Consider the following 13703-nt stretch of genomic DNA (forward strand, 5'->3'; position numbering starts at 1 on the left):
CAACGAAAGAAAATCCCATCATTGCACGGCGTATACGTTGTACTGCAGCCAGCCTCGAACCTTGACGTGCTTGAAAAACACATACACATCTTCTTTGCAAACGGGGAATGGAGAATAGAGGAGGGTTAAAGGCACATGCAATGTATAATTCTCAAGGATCGTGTGCTAGGAGTGCCCCCCTTCCTTCACCTATTTAGGAAAGCCTCAAATAGCAAAATTTGTAAATTGGGTAATTTTCTCTTTGAAAACCTGGATTAGGTCGTGTCAAGTCAACTTCAAGGGCATGGGAAAAAAAGGTTGGCTGTATCAATTTGTAAACAAGTTGAATACATTGAAAAGGCCTCCCTTGGAAGCTGAGAGAGAGAAGAAGAAGAAGAAGAAGAAGAAGAAGAAGAGAGAAGGAGAGAAGGGGAGAAAGGGGAAGAGAGAGAGAGAGAGAGAGAGAGAGGACTTGGATGTGTAGCAAGGAGAAGAGAGAAGAGAGAGAGAGAGAGGGGGGGAGAGGGGGCCTTGCCTTGAAATAGAAAGCGATAAAGAGGGAACGTGGAAATTAGAGAAGGGCACAAAAAATGGATAAAGAAAATATTTTCGCTTGGCCAAAAAAATTAGAATATGAGCCTGTATGTAAAATGTATATTCGATAGGCCTTAGGAAGTAAGTTGGACATGAAGTAGACCAGGAACGGCTGGAGGAATTTTGGAAGATGCATCCATCACAAAAGATGCACGAGAGAGCACTGAGCACCGGAATTTGAGTAGAGGCCGAGTCGCGTCTCTCGTGCAGGAAAATTTTGCAGATCTGTCGAGGAAGAAAAGCAATCTTGTCGTAGATCTGTCGAAGAAGAAGAACAGCAATCTTGTCATGTATCAGATTGCATCCATCTTTTGCTTCTCAGTTCGTCGGTGAAATCTTCGAGGTTTCATGTTGCTCACCATCTAAATCGAGAGCCGGCCCCGATGTGGCATGCAGGAGCTGTGGGCAGCGCCTGGATGATCCATCTCCAATATGGGCTTCATGTTCGAGTCACGATTCGTCTGCCTTTTAGTGTCAGTTCGTCGGTGAAATCTTCGAGGTTTCATGTTGCTCACCATCTAAATCGAGAGCCGGCCCCGATGTGGCATGCAGGAGCTGTGGGCAGCGCCTGGATGATCCATCTCCAATATGGGCTTCATGTTCGAGTCACGATTCGTCTGCCTTTTAGTGTACATTCTCTGCCTCCACGCTGCTGCCATCTTTTTCTTCGCCCGTGGCTTTCTTCTCACTCGGAACGAGCTCCCTGCTTTTAGTCGCTGCGATGACCTTTTTTCAGCTGATTGTCCCAACATTGGACGCAACAAAACCATTATTGAGGTCGATTACATTCCAAGCTCTCGTGATACAAGCTTTCACAATGGCACAGATGCCTTTTCTGAGGCCCACGTACGGGCAGAGCCGTGTTCTGAACGGAACAATAGGAACTACTTAATAGAAGCCTCAACGATAGCTCCTAAACCCGGCTGCCCTTTGACTCATAATGCAAATCATGACGCTATTCTTAGAGATGTTGCCACAGAGGAAGGGCGACACAGTCGTGGGAACTCTAAAAGGTACTGCGAAAGTGCCACTGAAAAAATCGAACGTGGATGCTGGACTCCTCCGGCAATCAAACGTGTCGTGATTCTCGTTCTTGATGCTCTCAGATTTGACTTTGTTGGACCCAGCAGCCTCTTCACGAATGAGCCCAAGCCATGGATGGATAGATTGAAAGTTCTAAATCGATTAGTGGATGAAGAGGAGTCCGGTGCCCTCATCTTCAAGTTCGTTGCCGATCCTCCCACAACTAGTTTGCAGCGTCTTAAGGGCCTAACAACTGGAAGCCTACCCACATTTATTGATGTGGGAAATAGCTTTGGAGCTCCTGCGATTGTAGAAGACAATCTTATTCACCAGCTCGCAAGCAACGGGAAGAGAATCCTTATGATGGGAGATGACACCTGGCTCCAGTTGTTTCCAACTCAGTTTGCACAGGCATATCCCTTTCCTTCATTTAATGTCAAAGACTTACATACCGTAGATAATGGTGTGATCTCTAATCTGTTCCCGGCACTTTACAAAGATGATTGGGATGTCCTTATAGGACACTTCTTAGGAGTAGATCACGTGGGTCACATTTTTGGAGTAGAGTCTCCTCACATGGTTGAAAAACTGGAACAGTACAACAGAATGATTGAGGATGTTGTTTCCATTCTTAAGAATCAGTCGTATTCTGGAGGGCTGCATGAAGACACACTATTGTTAGTGATGGGCGATCATGGTCAGACATTAAATGGAGACCATGGCGGGGGAACAGCAGAAGAGGTGGAGACTGCATTATTCGCAATGAGTACAAGACAGCCAACTTATTCTCTGCCAAGGATTCTGTCTCCATCATGCGATTTTCCCTCCAGAGAAGAGGGGATCTGCATACATACATTTTCACAAATTGATTTCGCGGCAACATTGGCTGCTCTTATTGGCATTCCTTTTCCATTTGGGAGCATTGGACAAGTCAATGCTGAATTGTTTGCCCTGGTTGCTGGGACTTGGCCCACGTCTAATAGTCTTGAATCGGCTGGGCATGACTGGTTGGCACATAAGTGGATGGAGAATTACTATAGTGTGTTGTGCCTGAACAGCTGGCAGGTGAACCGGTATTTTGATATGTATGCTGAATCAGCATTAAGTGGCTTCCCTCCATTAGATTTGCTCCACATACATAATCTTTATGATCATGCTCACTCTTTTATGGTTAATTGGTCCCAGCTGGTATGTCCACCAGATGCAGGATTAGATCCCATTGAAGGCATGGCTATTCTGGCCGGTGGAATAGATGCATATTCTAGGTATCTTGATGCTGCGGCTACTCTTGCGCGTTCAAAGTGGACTCAATTTGGCAATGATATGATGGCCTTTGGCCTAGTAATATTATTTTCTGCTTTTGCTGTCCACATCGTAGCATTGTACCAAGTGGGTCCATTTTCTTGTTCAGGCTCACAGCTGGATCTTGAAGATTGCAGAAAAGTTTTCCCTGCTAAAGAAATGATTTCAGGTGGCTTCCTGTTTGGGGTAGCTTTTACGGCTGGATCAATAGTTGTATCCACAATTTCAATGCAACTTGGGAAACCTTCATTCTCTCTGTCAACAAATCAGGTGGGAATAATCGCTTTGGGTGGTTGTATACTCGGCTCAGCAAAATCTTATGTTTTTTATGGAAGTTCATGTATAAAACAAGTGCTCGGTATGCAAATGCGTGGCATTCTGCTTGAAAGGTGGAGCCTTGATCCAAGGGGAATACTTGCAGTATTATTTGTTGCTGTTTATGCATGCAGTCTTCTCTCAAACAGCTACATTTTGAAAGAAGGACAAATGGTAACCTTTTTCCTGGCCTCCTCTGGAATTCTTGATTTGAGGCATTCGGCACAAAACAAATCCAAGGTTTTGCAGGCTCTGTGCTTTCTGGGGCTCAACTTGATTCTGGGTTGTATAGGCAACATTAATTTTTTTAAGGACACAAGAGCTGATACAGAGAGTCTAAGAGTCGAAGGGGCATCAAGTTTGACTGCACTTTTGAAAGTCTCTATCATTTGGCGACTGTTTTCCACTACTTTCACTGCCTTTGTACCGTTGACAGTACTAGGGTGGTTCTTTGTTGACAGGGTGTGGAGATCTTCTTTACTGCAAAGGAGTTGCTGTTGGGGTTTCTCTTTTGGGCTGCCTTTAACATACATCACAGTGTCTCTCCATTGGCTGCTGGATGATCTCGCGAAGGTGGAAGTGGTAGCCTTTTCGGAGACTGTAGTACGATTGCAGATGCCCCGAATGGTTTATTTGATGGCTGGAGTTCAAACTCTGGTACTTATACACTCTGTGAAGAACATTGACAGTAAAAGTGGCAAGGTTCAGCTTAAAAAGGTTCTGGAAGAAGTATCTATTCCATTGATAGGTGTCTCGAGTGGAATGATTCTTCTACTTCTTGGAAGACGAGGGCCTTTGATTGCACTAATTGCAGGTGTAGAGGGATGGTGCCTTATAGACATGCAATCTGCATGCATGATGCCTGGAGAGCTCGCAGGCATACTGGATCATATTCAAGGATTTTCTGTAAGAGCTATTCAATGGAGTCTGTTTGCTGTGCAGTTGTTCTTTTGCACTGGTCATAGGTGTTCTTTTGATGGTCTGAGGTATGCTGCTGCATTCGTAGGGTTTGATCAGTTCAACATCTATCGACAGGGCATTCTGCTTGCCGTAGACACCTTTGGAGCTTCACATGTACTTCCTGTTATTGGCCTGGCCCTTTTGGTGTCTCAGAGACATCCAGGCCTTCTAAATGTGCCTTCAAACACATTTTACAGTTGGCAGATGTCTCATGCATTCTTGGTGTATGGGTTGGTACGAGTAACCATTACAATAGTTTCAAGTATTTGTGTGACAATACAAAGGCGCCATTTAATGGTATGGGGATTGTTTGCCCCCAAGTTTGTGTTTGATGCCATTGGCCTTCTTGTTTCAGATATTACGTTGGTGTTAGCCTCGTTCTACTTTTTGTTACCATTCTTGAGATAAGAAAGCTGCCCCTTCGTGATTTCCATAGAATTCACAGAAGGGCCATGGATTGTCATCTTATTCGGTGAAAGTTTCCGTCTATATTTTCATATTTCTCGAATTTGATGATTTTTTGCCTGGCAAAGTTTACAAGATTTGAGTTGCGCGTTCGAAGATTAAATGCCAACCCGCAGCCATTTTTTCATGCTTAACCTTGTATTGGTCATTAGTACCTTTACAATTTTATGTATATTAAAACTTCTCCATTATGGGTTATATCATCTACACATTCCATGTCAGGTCAACCTGAAAATGACGTTGAGTGTGAGGTTTACTTCACTTAATGGGGCTTTGGCTTGCTAGTCACTTCCCCATCCCATAAAATGTTACTTTTCCTGAAGCAAAACTTCACAGAGTAGAGTGCATTATACAGGAATACAAGCTTGCCTTTGATTTTCATATGTGAGGATCATGACAATGTAAGTATTATAAACTCAGTACTCAAGTCACAGAACTGAATGTTGATGACTGGCATGATCCTATATATATGGTCGCATTTTTCCAATGCAAGGATGAAATTGAAACCTTTGTTTGGAAATGGCCGTGCTGCGTAGAAATACACTAGTGTTTTTTTCCCCCCACGTGGGCATTATCACAATGAAGGATTTTAAAATTGAGTACCTGAATTAGAAAAGGACTAGCACCATTCTACATTTATAGATCATGTATTTTGACCGATATACAACGGGCAAACCATCAAACCTATTGCAGTAAAGATAAGGAGGCATTGTTTTGGACAAAAAGCCTTGGGGATCCAGTTCTAAATGCACTTGTTATGCGTTCAAACAGGCCAATCACATTTAATTATGTCCTGTAAATTGTCTTTATTGCTCTAATTAAGGCAGCGAAATCATGCAAGTTATATATAGCACCATGATTCATTATCTTAAGAATACAACTTTTAAAGTTACCCAGATTTACCACATATTTGCGGAACAACACTAGGCATCTTTTATTATGAGCTTTCTTGATTATACAACATCTATCTACACTTCTTGAACGTCGTGGTTTGCATGTGCAGAATATTGCCTTTCTATTTACTTAAAGACATACAAGGTGTGTAAACATTTGTGTACATTTTAAAGGTTCATGTTCATGCACAATCTATGGTGGGCAATCATGGATCTTAAGCCATAGGCTTATACAATGTTGACCATAGTTAGTTTCGTTAGACATGATAGTATACTTGCTAGCAATTGATATGTTGACACTTTTATTGGGGAAAAAATCACGCTAATATGATGAAGTTGTGCTAATGTGACACGAGGAAGCAAGATCGTCTTACCAACCTTTGGTTCAAGTATTAGGGCATTTGGAGTCAAATGTAAGGCATTCCAATGAACTAAGACAGACTTCAATGTGGACTCTACCATTGTGGTGATGCAAAGCTTGATACACTTTATTTATGTGAAGCTTCTACAAATTGTGGTAATGCAAAGCTTGCTGTGCTTTTGTTTGTGTTGAAGCCAGGGCATCAACCTATGGAATAAGATCGAAACTTTATGGAATTATGTTTAGAACTTAAGAAATAACAAATTTTGAATAAACTAGTCCTTAAAAATGATATCTACCATATAAAGCTTCATGATGGAACATGGTTGTAGTACTCTAAGGATTACAAATGTGGTAGAGACAAGAAGTTTGACATAAGTTATGCCTCTGGTCATCAAAGTGACGAATGTCCAAAAAATGGAATCTTGGCAAATAACAATTTGGGAACACACAAACCTTCAAAAAGAAAATAATGGCTCAAGCTTTAAAACATTTCTTTGAATATTATTGACTTATAAAACAAAGGAGTGTTTTCAATGGAGTACAATCAAGGAGGGAGAGGTTTCAACAACAATCATAGGAAAGATAATACCGACCTTCTCCTCAGAGCCTCCACCTTGACTGGAATTCTACCGATATTATTAGTCTAGTCTACCGAAGTCAAGAATCATTCTATATGTTCTTTTTTAAGCTTAGGCAAGCTTTGGACACATTTATATTTTATAGGATTCAAATACTTTGATGGATTGCTATATGAATTTGAATGAGAATAAAAGGTGACTATATGTACTTGTAATGTAAGCTCTCTTTCATGTCCACTTTTTTGAGCACCAGAGCATCGCCATAGTCTCCACGTTTTAAATAGATTCAAATCTAGGTCAAATAATATATTTCTTGCACTGTCAATAAGCTACAAACATCAAATGTTGAACCAAATCAATCAAGACCACAAGGCAATGCATAGTGTCGATTACGGCCCATTATGTCTTGGGACCCCTTCAAATGTAAAATAAAAAATCGATTAGTATATCTTCCCCCCTCGCGTCCCCATAGTGAATTCGATTAATCTACCCCTACTCCTCCGCCTTCGAATAATCAAGCTAAGCTAAGTATGCCCCCTCCCTCCCTTTGCAGCTCCCCCTCCGCCTGGCCTCCTCATGACTCCCTCCCTTTCTCCCTCCCTCACCATCTCTCCTCATATGCCTGCCCCTCTTGCCTCCCATATCTCCCCCTCGCCTACCCCTCCTACTTGTCGCCAGCCCCTCCCACTCCCACACACTGTATGTGTCTCCCCCTCAATCCCTCTCCCCTTCGCCCCCTCCCCTCAACCCCTTGCTTGTCCTTCCCTTCCCCTTCTCTCAACCCTTGTGGGGTAGCGTGAGCACACATGCCTGCTCAAGCCCATTATCCCATAGCCATTATCTACACTTCCATAGTGTCCATTAGGGCCCAATTCCCCTTGTAATTCTCATGAGTAAAATTTTAAAGGACAACAATACTGACGTTAAGGGTAATTGCTATCGAAATCTTAAAAATTAAACTTTTTTTGGACTTACTAAGTCAAAAGGTCACCTTGCTCTTCAAAATTCTTGTCATTGTCATGTTTAATTTAGAGCAAGCTACTTTCACATGGAATCCAATATAAATTAATACAATTGCAAGGAAAATACTTACCTTTTCAAGGTATAATGCTAACTTCACTCTAATGGCTTCCTATAGAAAAAGATGGCTAAACATTAGAATCATTTTACCTCAAGTGAGCCAAGGCCTTGCACGCTCGACTAACAAGTGAACATTGATTCATTTTTTAATAATCATTTTGTCAGTGGAAGATGGATCCAAAGGAGAAAAACCTTGTCTAGTTTTAGAGGAAAAGCCTAGGAGAAAAGTGAAAGACAAGCAAACAACTTGTTTCTCTCTTTCACCTATCTATAAGTCCTCCACAAGTATAGGACCCCTTCCCACCTACTCCTATGTTATCTTTGTAAACTTAACTTCATAATTTAGCTACATTAAAGTCGACGACACAATTTTATTTAGAGTGGCTTGCAATTGTGTGATGAAGAACTTTTAATTTTTGCCATGTAAATGATGCTATTGTCATCTTTCCATATTTCTATGCCAAGAAAATAATGGAGTTCTCTAGATCCTTCATGTCAAACATTGAGGTGAGCTGACCTTTGACCTATGAAGTAAGGTGTCCACTAAGACTGGTCGATAATAATATCAACATAGAATATAATAAGAACAATGTCTTTTGTTGTCTTTTTCATCAATAGTCTAACTAATGGTTGAAATCCCATTTGAAGAAAACTATTGTGAATTCTTTGAATTCCCACTATACCCTTTAGGTATGTATATTCATCCATCTAGGTATCCATTGAGAAAAGTATTCTCAACATCCATCTAATGTATGGCCAATTAAAATGTGAAGCAAGGGCAATTTAGTGTTCTGTCATCTTTGCAATTGGTGCAAAAGTCTCTTCAACAAGAAGGCATTTGCCATGATATTTTAAAGATTTCTGGGCCTCCACAAAATAAGAAACCAGAGAGAGGATAGGGGTAGCATAGAACACACACACACTGGGGTTCATGCTCAACTAAGAATACGTAAGCTTCTGGCTGCACTTTTCATTTGCTCCCATGCTGCACATAAGCATCTACAGGAAAATTCAAACACGTAAATGAGGCAAAGGTGACTCCTTCCAAAAAGTACATCTATAGACATGTACAAAATATACATTGGACAAGCTTCTTTGAGATAGTGTGAAGCTTGGTATCAGCCAAGACCACCATGATTTTGTAGTCCCAATCTCTCATGAAATCATTTCAATTGAGCAGACTTCACTGAAAGATGAGGAGCCCTACTACCTCCAAACTTTGATTGAACCATCTCGGCAACTGGAAATGAGGAGTCGTTGATTAGTCTGAGCAAAGGCCAAGGATAGGACAGAGTCTCGATGACAGCCCACTGTGTCTGTTGCAGCCACTGCCAAACAGCCCTTAACTACATTTTTGCTCCCTTGGGGACGATTGGAAATCTCCTGAAATGACATAAGCAAAACTCTGATATCAAACAAAAGTTGCAGTGGCTAACACCATTCTTTTGAGATCTATCTGACAACAAACCTGTTAGAATGCCATATGCAGCACACAAACATTTACCTATTGTCCACACGGATTACGATCATTGGGTTGAGAAAACCAAGGAGAGCAAAACATGCATACGATAATGAAGAATATCAGAGTGTCAAGTAGGACTTTTGGATGTAGAAGTTTTTAAAATGTGTTGCCAGAAAGTGTACACCAAGGATGAAATGTTACTAAATGTTCTAAATTGCAAGAAAAGTGTGATCTGCAAGAAGAATATCAAATTAATTGTTTAAGAATTAATAGTGTGCACATTTTGTGTACAGGCTTTGGATTTGAAATTAAGATGTACAGTTTGGATTATTAAAATGCACAAAATGTTCAATGCAGCTTTTACATAAAGGACGCAAACAGCAAGGAGCATGAATCAGATGAACCTTTGTATCATGAACGTTAACCAATTGTCTAATTTCAAACTCCATTATATACTACATGTATACCAAAAACTGAAGGCACATATCATCATCATAGATGCAACACTGTGACATGTTTCATGGGTCAATAGTCCTGATAGAAATACAAAAGGTATGTTGTAAAAATTAAAAAATTCATGGAACAAAAATAAAATGATGTTCCACGTTTGAATTTTGTATTCCATGGACTCTTTACATTTCAGCCTTATGGTGTATGTGTCTTCTAGGTGCTAGGTCAGTCCTTAGTTGCTCAATCTATAAGGCCCCCATATGAGGAAAGCATGTCACGTCAGCATCTGAGAGAAACAGACTGATCTAAAGATCAGCCATGTGCTATGCATCCTGCCAGGTAGGCAGGCATGAGTCCAGGCAAACAGACCATATCTAGCCCGACTTCAAACAAAAGATTTTCAAGCAAAACACGTCACTTCTTTGATCTGCAAGCATGTTTGCTTAGCTACAAGCGCAGAGAACGATCACCATCTGGAGAGAGAGAGAGAGAGAGAGAGAGAGAGAGAGAGAGAGAGATCCTGTAGAAAAAAACATGAAAAAAGATGACGCCATGGAGAACTTCAACTCATTCTTTGTGTCGATTATGTATGTTTATGCTTGTAGCATGGCTCAGTTTGGATAACCACCATGTGTCTTGTCTGTTGTAGATTTGCATTACTGGCCTTGGAGTCTTGCCGTGAGGAGTTTGGATGTATCCAACGGTCTATGGATGAGCCAGCTAGCTTTGTGTTTCAGGAAGATGTCTGGCTGTATGAGCAATTAGTTCTGCGAAGTTGCGCTGGTTACGGTGGGGTCTTCCCGGCCAGATTACTTTGACAAACATGGCAAAAAGCAGTAGCTCATGAAGTTGGTTTCAGGTGGCATGCACTCATGCAGTAGCCCGTGAAAGATTGAGAGAGCTGGATACTTCTAGATGAAGGCAAGGCAAAAGTATCTGCCAGCTGCCTGGACTGCATGCACTTGCATGAATTGCTACATGTGCTTGCACGCTGTGTATGAGAACGTGCAAAAGGTTGGATGCAGGTGTGTGAGGTTCCATGAGTATGCGTGAACTACTTGTGAGTGCATGCAACATATTGAGCTGTGCCAGCCCATTTTTCACTATTTCAAATTTGGCAGAGATTTGGCCAAAAGGCTTGATTTATAATCATGTACTGCATGCAACATATTTTGCATGCATGCCAACTGACCATGCAAGCAGTGTGAGCATGCAGCCAATTAATTCCAGCTCACTTCGCCTACTATCATACACGCAGTGAATGCATACAGTTGCTCCTCCTCCTGGTCATTTTGCTTATCACTATGCATCCCCTACCAGCCTATCCTGCCTACGAATACCTGCTCACTCAGCCAGCTCAACCTGTGAGATGATTGATTTGTTTGTGCTCTCCATCAGCCTTCAACTTTGGCAAGGCAGTGATATCCATACCCACACTGTCCTCTATATTAGTCAACAGCCCGGAACACAACCTGAAAGCTACCAGTTTTGTCTGGTTTGCAATCCAGACGTTGTAGCCTGTATTTGGTGAGAAGCTCTCCACCCCATCTATCCATCATTAAATATTTCACAGCAGGGAGGGAGATGTCAACACATAATTGCCCCTCTCATTTCTTTGGCTTTCTTCTCACCTGAAGCTCCAAGTACGTTTGTGAAATATCTGTTGTGATTGAGATAGAGGCATGCGTAGGGTATGCCTACCATTGTGTTTGGCTAGCCTACAATTAACTGTTAGAAATGACCCAATAGAGGGTACGCACAGCAGAAGACTGATAGTATTGCCCGGGAGCTCACACAGTGTGATGTGGGGTGTGGAATCAGAAACTTCTGAACTTAGTGCATGCAAGCCAGTAAATAGACAATGCTCAGAGACAAATATAGAAGCAACTCTTTATATTTCCGTACGTCCACAAAGTAGGACAGGATACAATACCAAAAGGTCCTACTACAAGCCTAACACTTCTAGATGAGTCCGCGTGCTCCACCTCGAGCATATGTAGACTCTCTGTCTAGATCCCTTCCACCTTGCTGTCCGGAAGCCAGCCTAGTTGGGCTGCCACTCTAGCTCATTCTGCAGCTTCTCCTGCGTCACCTTGTCCTCTTGCTTGTAGGCCATCTTCTCCCGGTTCTAGTGATGCCCTATGGGCTCTGGTATGTGCCTTGTAGGCATAGTTATAGGCACTTAGTGTTTTAGTGCCTTTTATGCTACATAGGACATTTAGTCCTATGTGACACCTAGGACACTTAGTCCTAGGGTCTACCTTCAAGTACTATGTACTTTTCATTTTATCTAGTCTAGTTGGCGTAACAGTCTCTCTCCTTCGACTCTTGCACTTGCTCTTTCGCTCATCGCCCCTACAGTGGTATCAGAGCACTACTGGACCTGTTCCCCTGCCTCCGGATCTGCATCGCTCACACCTTTCAACAGCCTCAGCTGCGCTCCATCCGTACAATCCGTACGACTGTACGGACTTCCGTACGGATCACGTACAGATCCCGAGTCCTGCCGCCCAGCTACGTCGCTAGCTGTTTTGCCCGTTGCATCTTCTTCCGTACCTGCACCCATACAAAGTACCCGCGTTGTCCAATAGGGCTTGCACAGCAGCTCTTCCGTACAGGTGTACCTGCACACAGTACCTGTTCCGTACAGGTATACCTGCACAAGTACACAGTTCCGTACAATAGTGCATACAAACGTATAGGTCTCCCGTCTAGATTGGATCCGAATTCAAAATCAAGGTCTAAATAAATCCATCTTAGACTTGTGAATCTAATGCTAGATTCTCTAAAATCACTCCAGGCTTCCTCCTCTCCCCCTTAACAACAATAATAGGGCTGCCCTAACGGATATCAAAACAGAATACTAATGCAGGTGACCACAGCCAGCCCCACTTTCGCAACTGAAATTATCCCTTTTTTACTAGAGCTTTGCATGCACTGCATGCATGCTGCATGTAGCTCTCTGCATGCTTGCATCATTCAAAGTATTGCTGCATGCAACCCATGCGCACATCAATACTGCTGTGCATTTGCATGCTGTACCTGCACACCGCATGAAGCCCATGCAGCCTACTGAGACTGCTGCATACTTGAATGCAGACCATGGAGCCCACTAAATACTGCTGCTGTTTGCATGCTTCTCATGCACACTGCATGCAGTCATAAATTTGCATGTAAACTAAAGCTTGATTGCATACCCCTATTTTAAGGCACCTGCCTCCAAATTGGGCACATGCTGCAAATTTTTTGACATGCAATGCCTCTAACTGAAGCCCATCAGCAGCTCATCAACATGCATTCATGCAAAGCTTTCTACTGAAGGAGTCATTGTCCTAACTGCATGCATGTCTCACACTGTCTGCTCCCCAAAGATAGGCGACTTAAGCACCCTATCCCAGGTGATCCACACCAAAGAGCATCAGTAAATACTGAGAGTTCTTCTGCTATACCCTTACTCCCACGAAATCAGTTGCCTGAAAGACCAGCATTAGGCTTGGCACTCCAATCGTCAACCTTGGTAATCCTACCCTAGACAGCACAACCTTTATACCAAGGTCTATGCAACCATGTGCAGCCCTGACCAGATACATCAATCTGCACATGCAACCACTTCGTCATACCCAGATCTGCCATCTCATGGCCTGTCCATTTTATGCTGGATGTACCAAACGCAAGGCCATTGATTGCGAAATAAGTTATCTTCTCAATTGTTCTAGAGCAACAGTCCAGCTCCTGGAACAAAGTGCTTGCAGAAGCCCCTACCACAAGTTGGAGGTTCATTGCTGTAAACCCATAATCAGCTTTACCACAAGAACATAGTTGCTTCCATGACTATGCTTGTCCAATAGAAACCGAGCTCCTGCGAACTCCCTCCCCTCCCGTCTACCCCCCCCTCGCGCTGCGCGGCCCTCCCCTCCACCTCCTCCCTCACTGCTGCCTCCCGCATGGCCCTCCGCCCCCCTCTCCTCCCCCTCTGCCCGTCGCTCCACTCCTCCCCTCTCCACGCTCCGCTCGCCCCCGCTTCCCCGCTCCGCTCCTCCCCTCTCCGCCCGTCGCTCCCCCCCTGCTCCGCTCCTCCCCTCTCCTCTCCACTCCTCCCCTCTCCGCACTCAGCTCCCCCACCCGCCTCCCCCCCCTCGCGTTGTGCTACCACCCCCCCGCCCCCTCCTGCCCCTCCCTGCTACGGCGCTACGCTGCCCCCCCCCCTCCCCTCCCTTCCCTTCCTCACCTCATTTCCC

At 43.3% G+C, this 13703-nt stretch overlaps 2 protein-coding genes across 6 annotated transcripts in view; one reads left to right on the plus strand and one right to left on the minus strand.

Annotated features, from left to right (window-relative positions):
- The first annotated feature begins 1053 nt into the window (after positions 1-1053).
- LOC147892417 (Alkaline-phosphatase-like family protein) lies at positions 1054-4695 on the plus strand. The gene has a single exon (XM_087387234.1). The coding sequence runs from the start codon at positions 1162-1164 to the stop codon at positions 4579-4581; it is 3420 nt and encodes a 1139-aa protein (XP_087243360.1). The 5' UTR covers positions 1054-1161; the 3' UTR covers positions 4582-4695.
- A 3467-nt stretch (positions 4696-8162) lies between these two features.
- The window catches only part of VPS15 (protein kinase family protein / WD-40 repeat family protein), a 62588-nt gene continuing 57047 nt past the window's right edge, over positions 8163-13703 (minus strand). For all 5 annotated transcript variants that reach the window (XM_087386864.1, XM_087386865.1, XM_087386862.1 and 2 more), the window contains one exon: positions 8163-8936. In XM_087386864.1, coding sequence (XP_087242990.1) covers positions 8760-8936 — 177 coding nt within the window. In that variant the 3' untranslated portion in view covers positions 8163-8759. The remainder of the gene's footprint in view (positions 8937-13703) is intronic.

This window comes from Dipteris shenzhenensis, chromosome 16 (genome assembly GCF_047967505.1).
Source record: "Dipteris shenzhenensis isolate YYH24624 ecotype China chromosome 16, Dip_SZ_1.0, whole genome shotgun sequence".
In the NCBI taxonomy this organism is placed as follows: Eukaryota; Viridiplantae; Streptophyta; class Polypodiopsida; order Gleicheniales; family Dipteridaceae; genus Dipteris; species Dipteris shenzhenensis.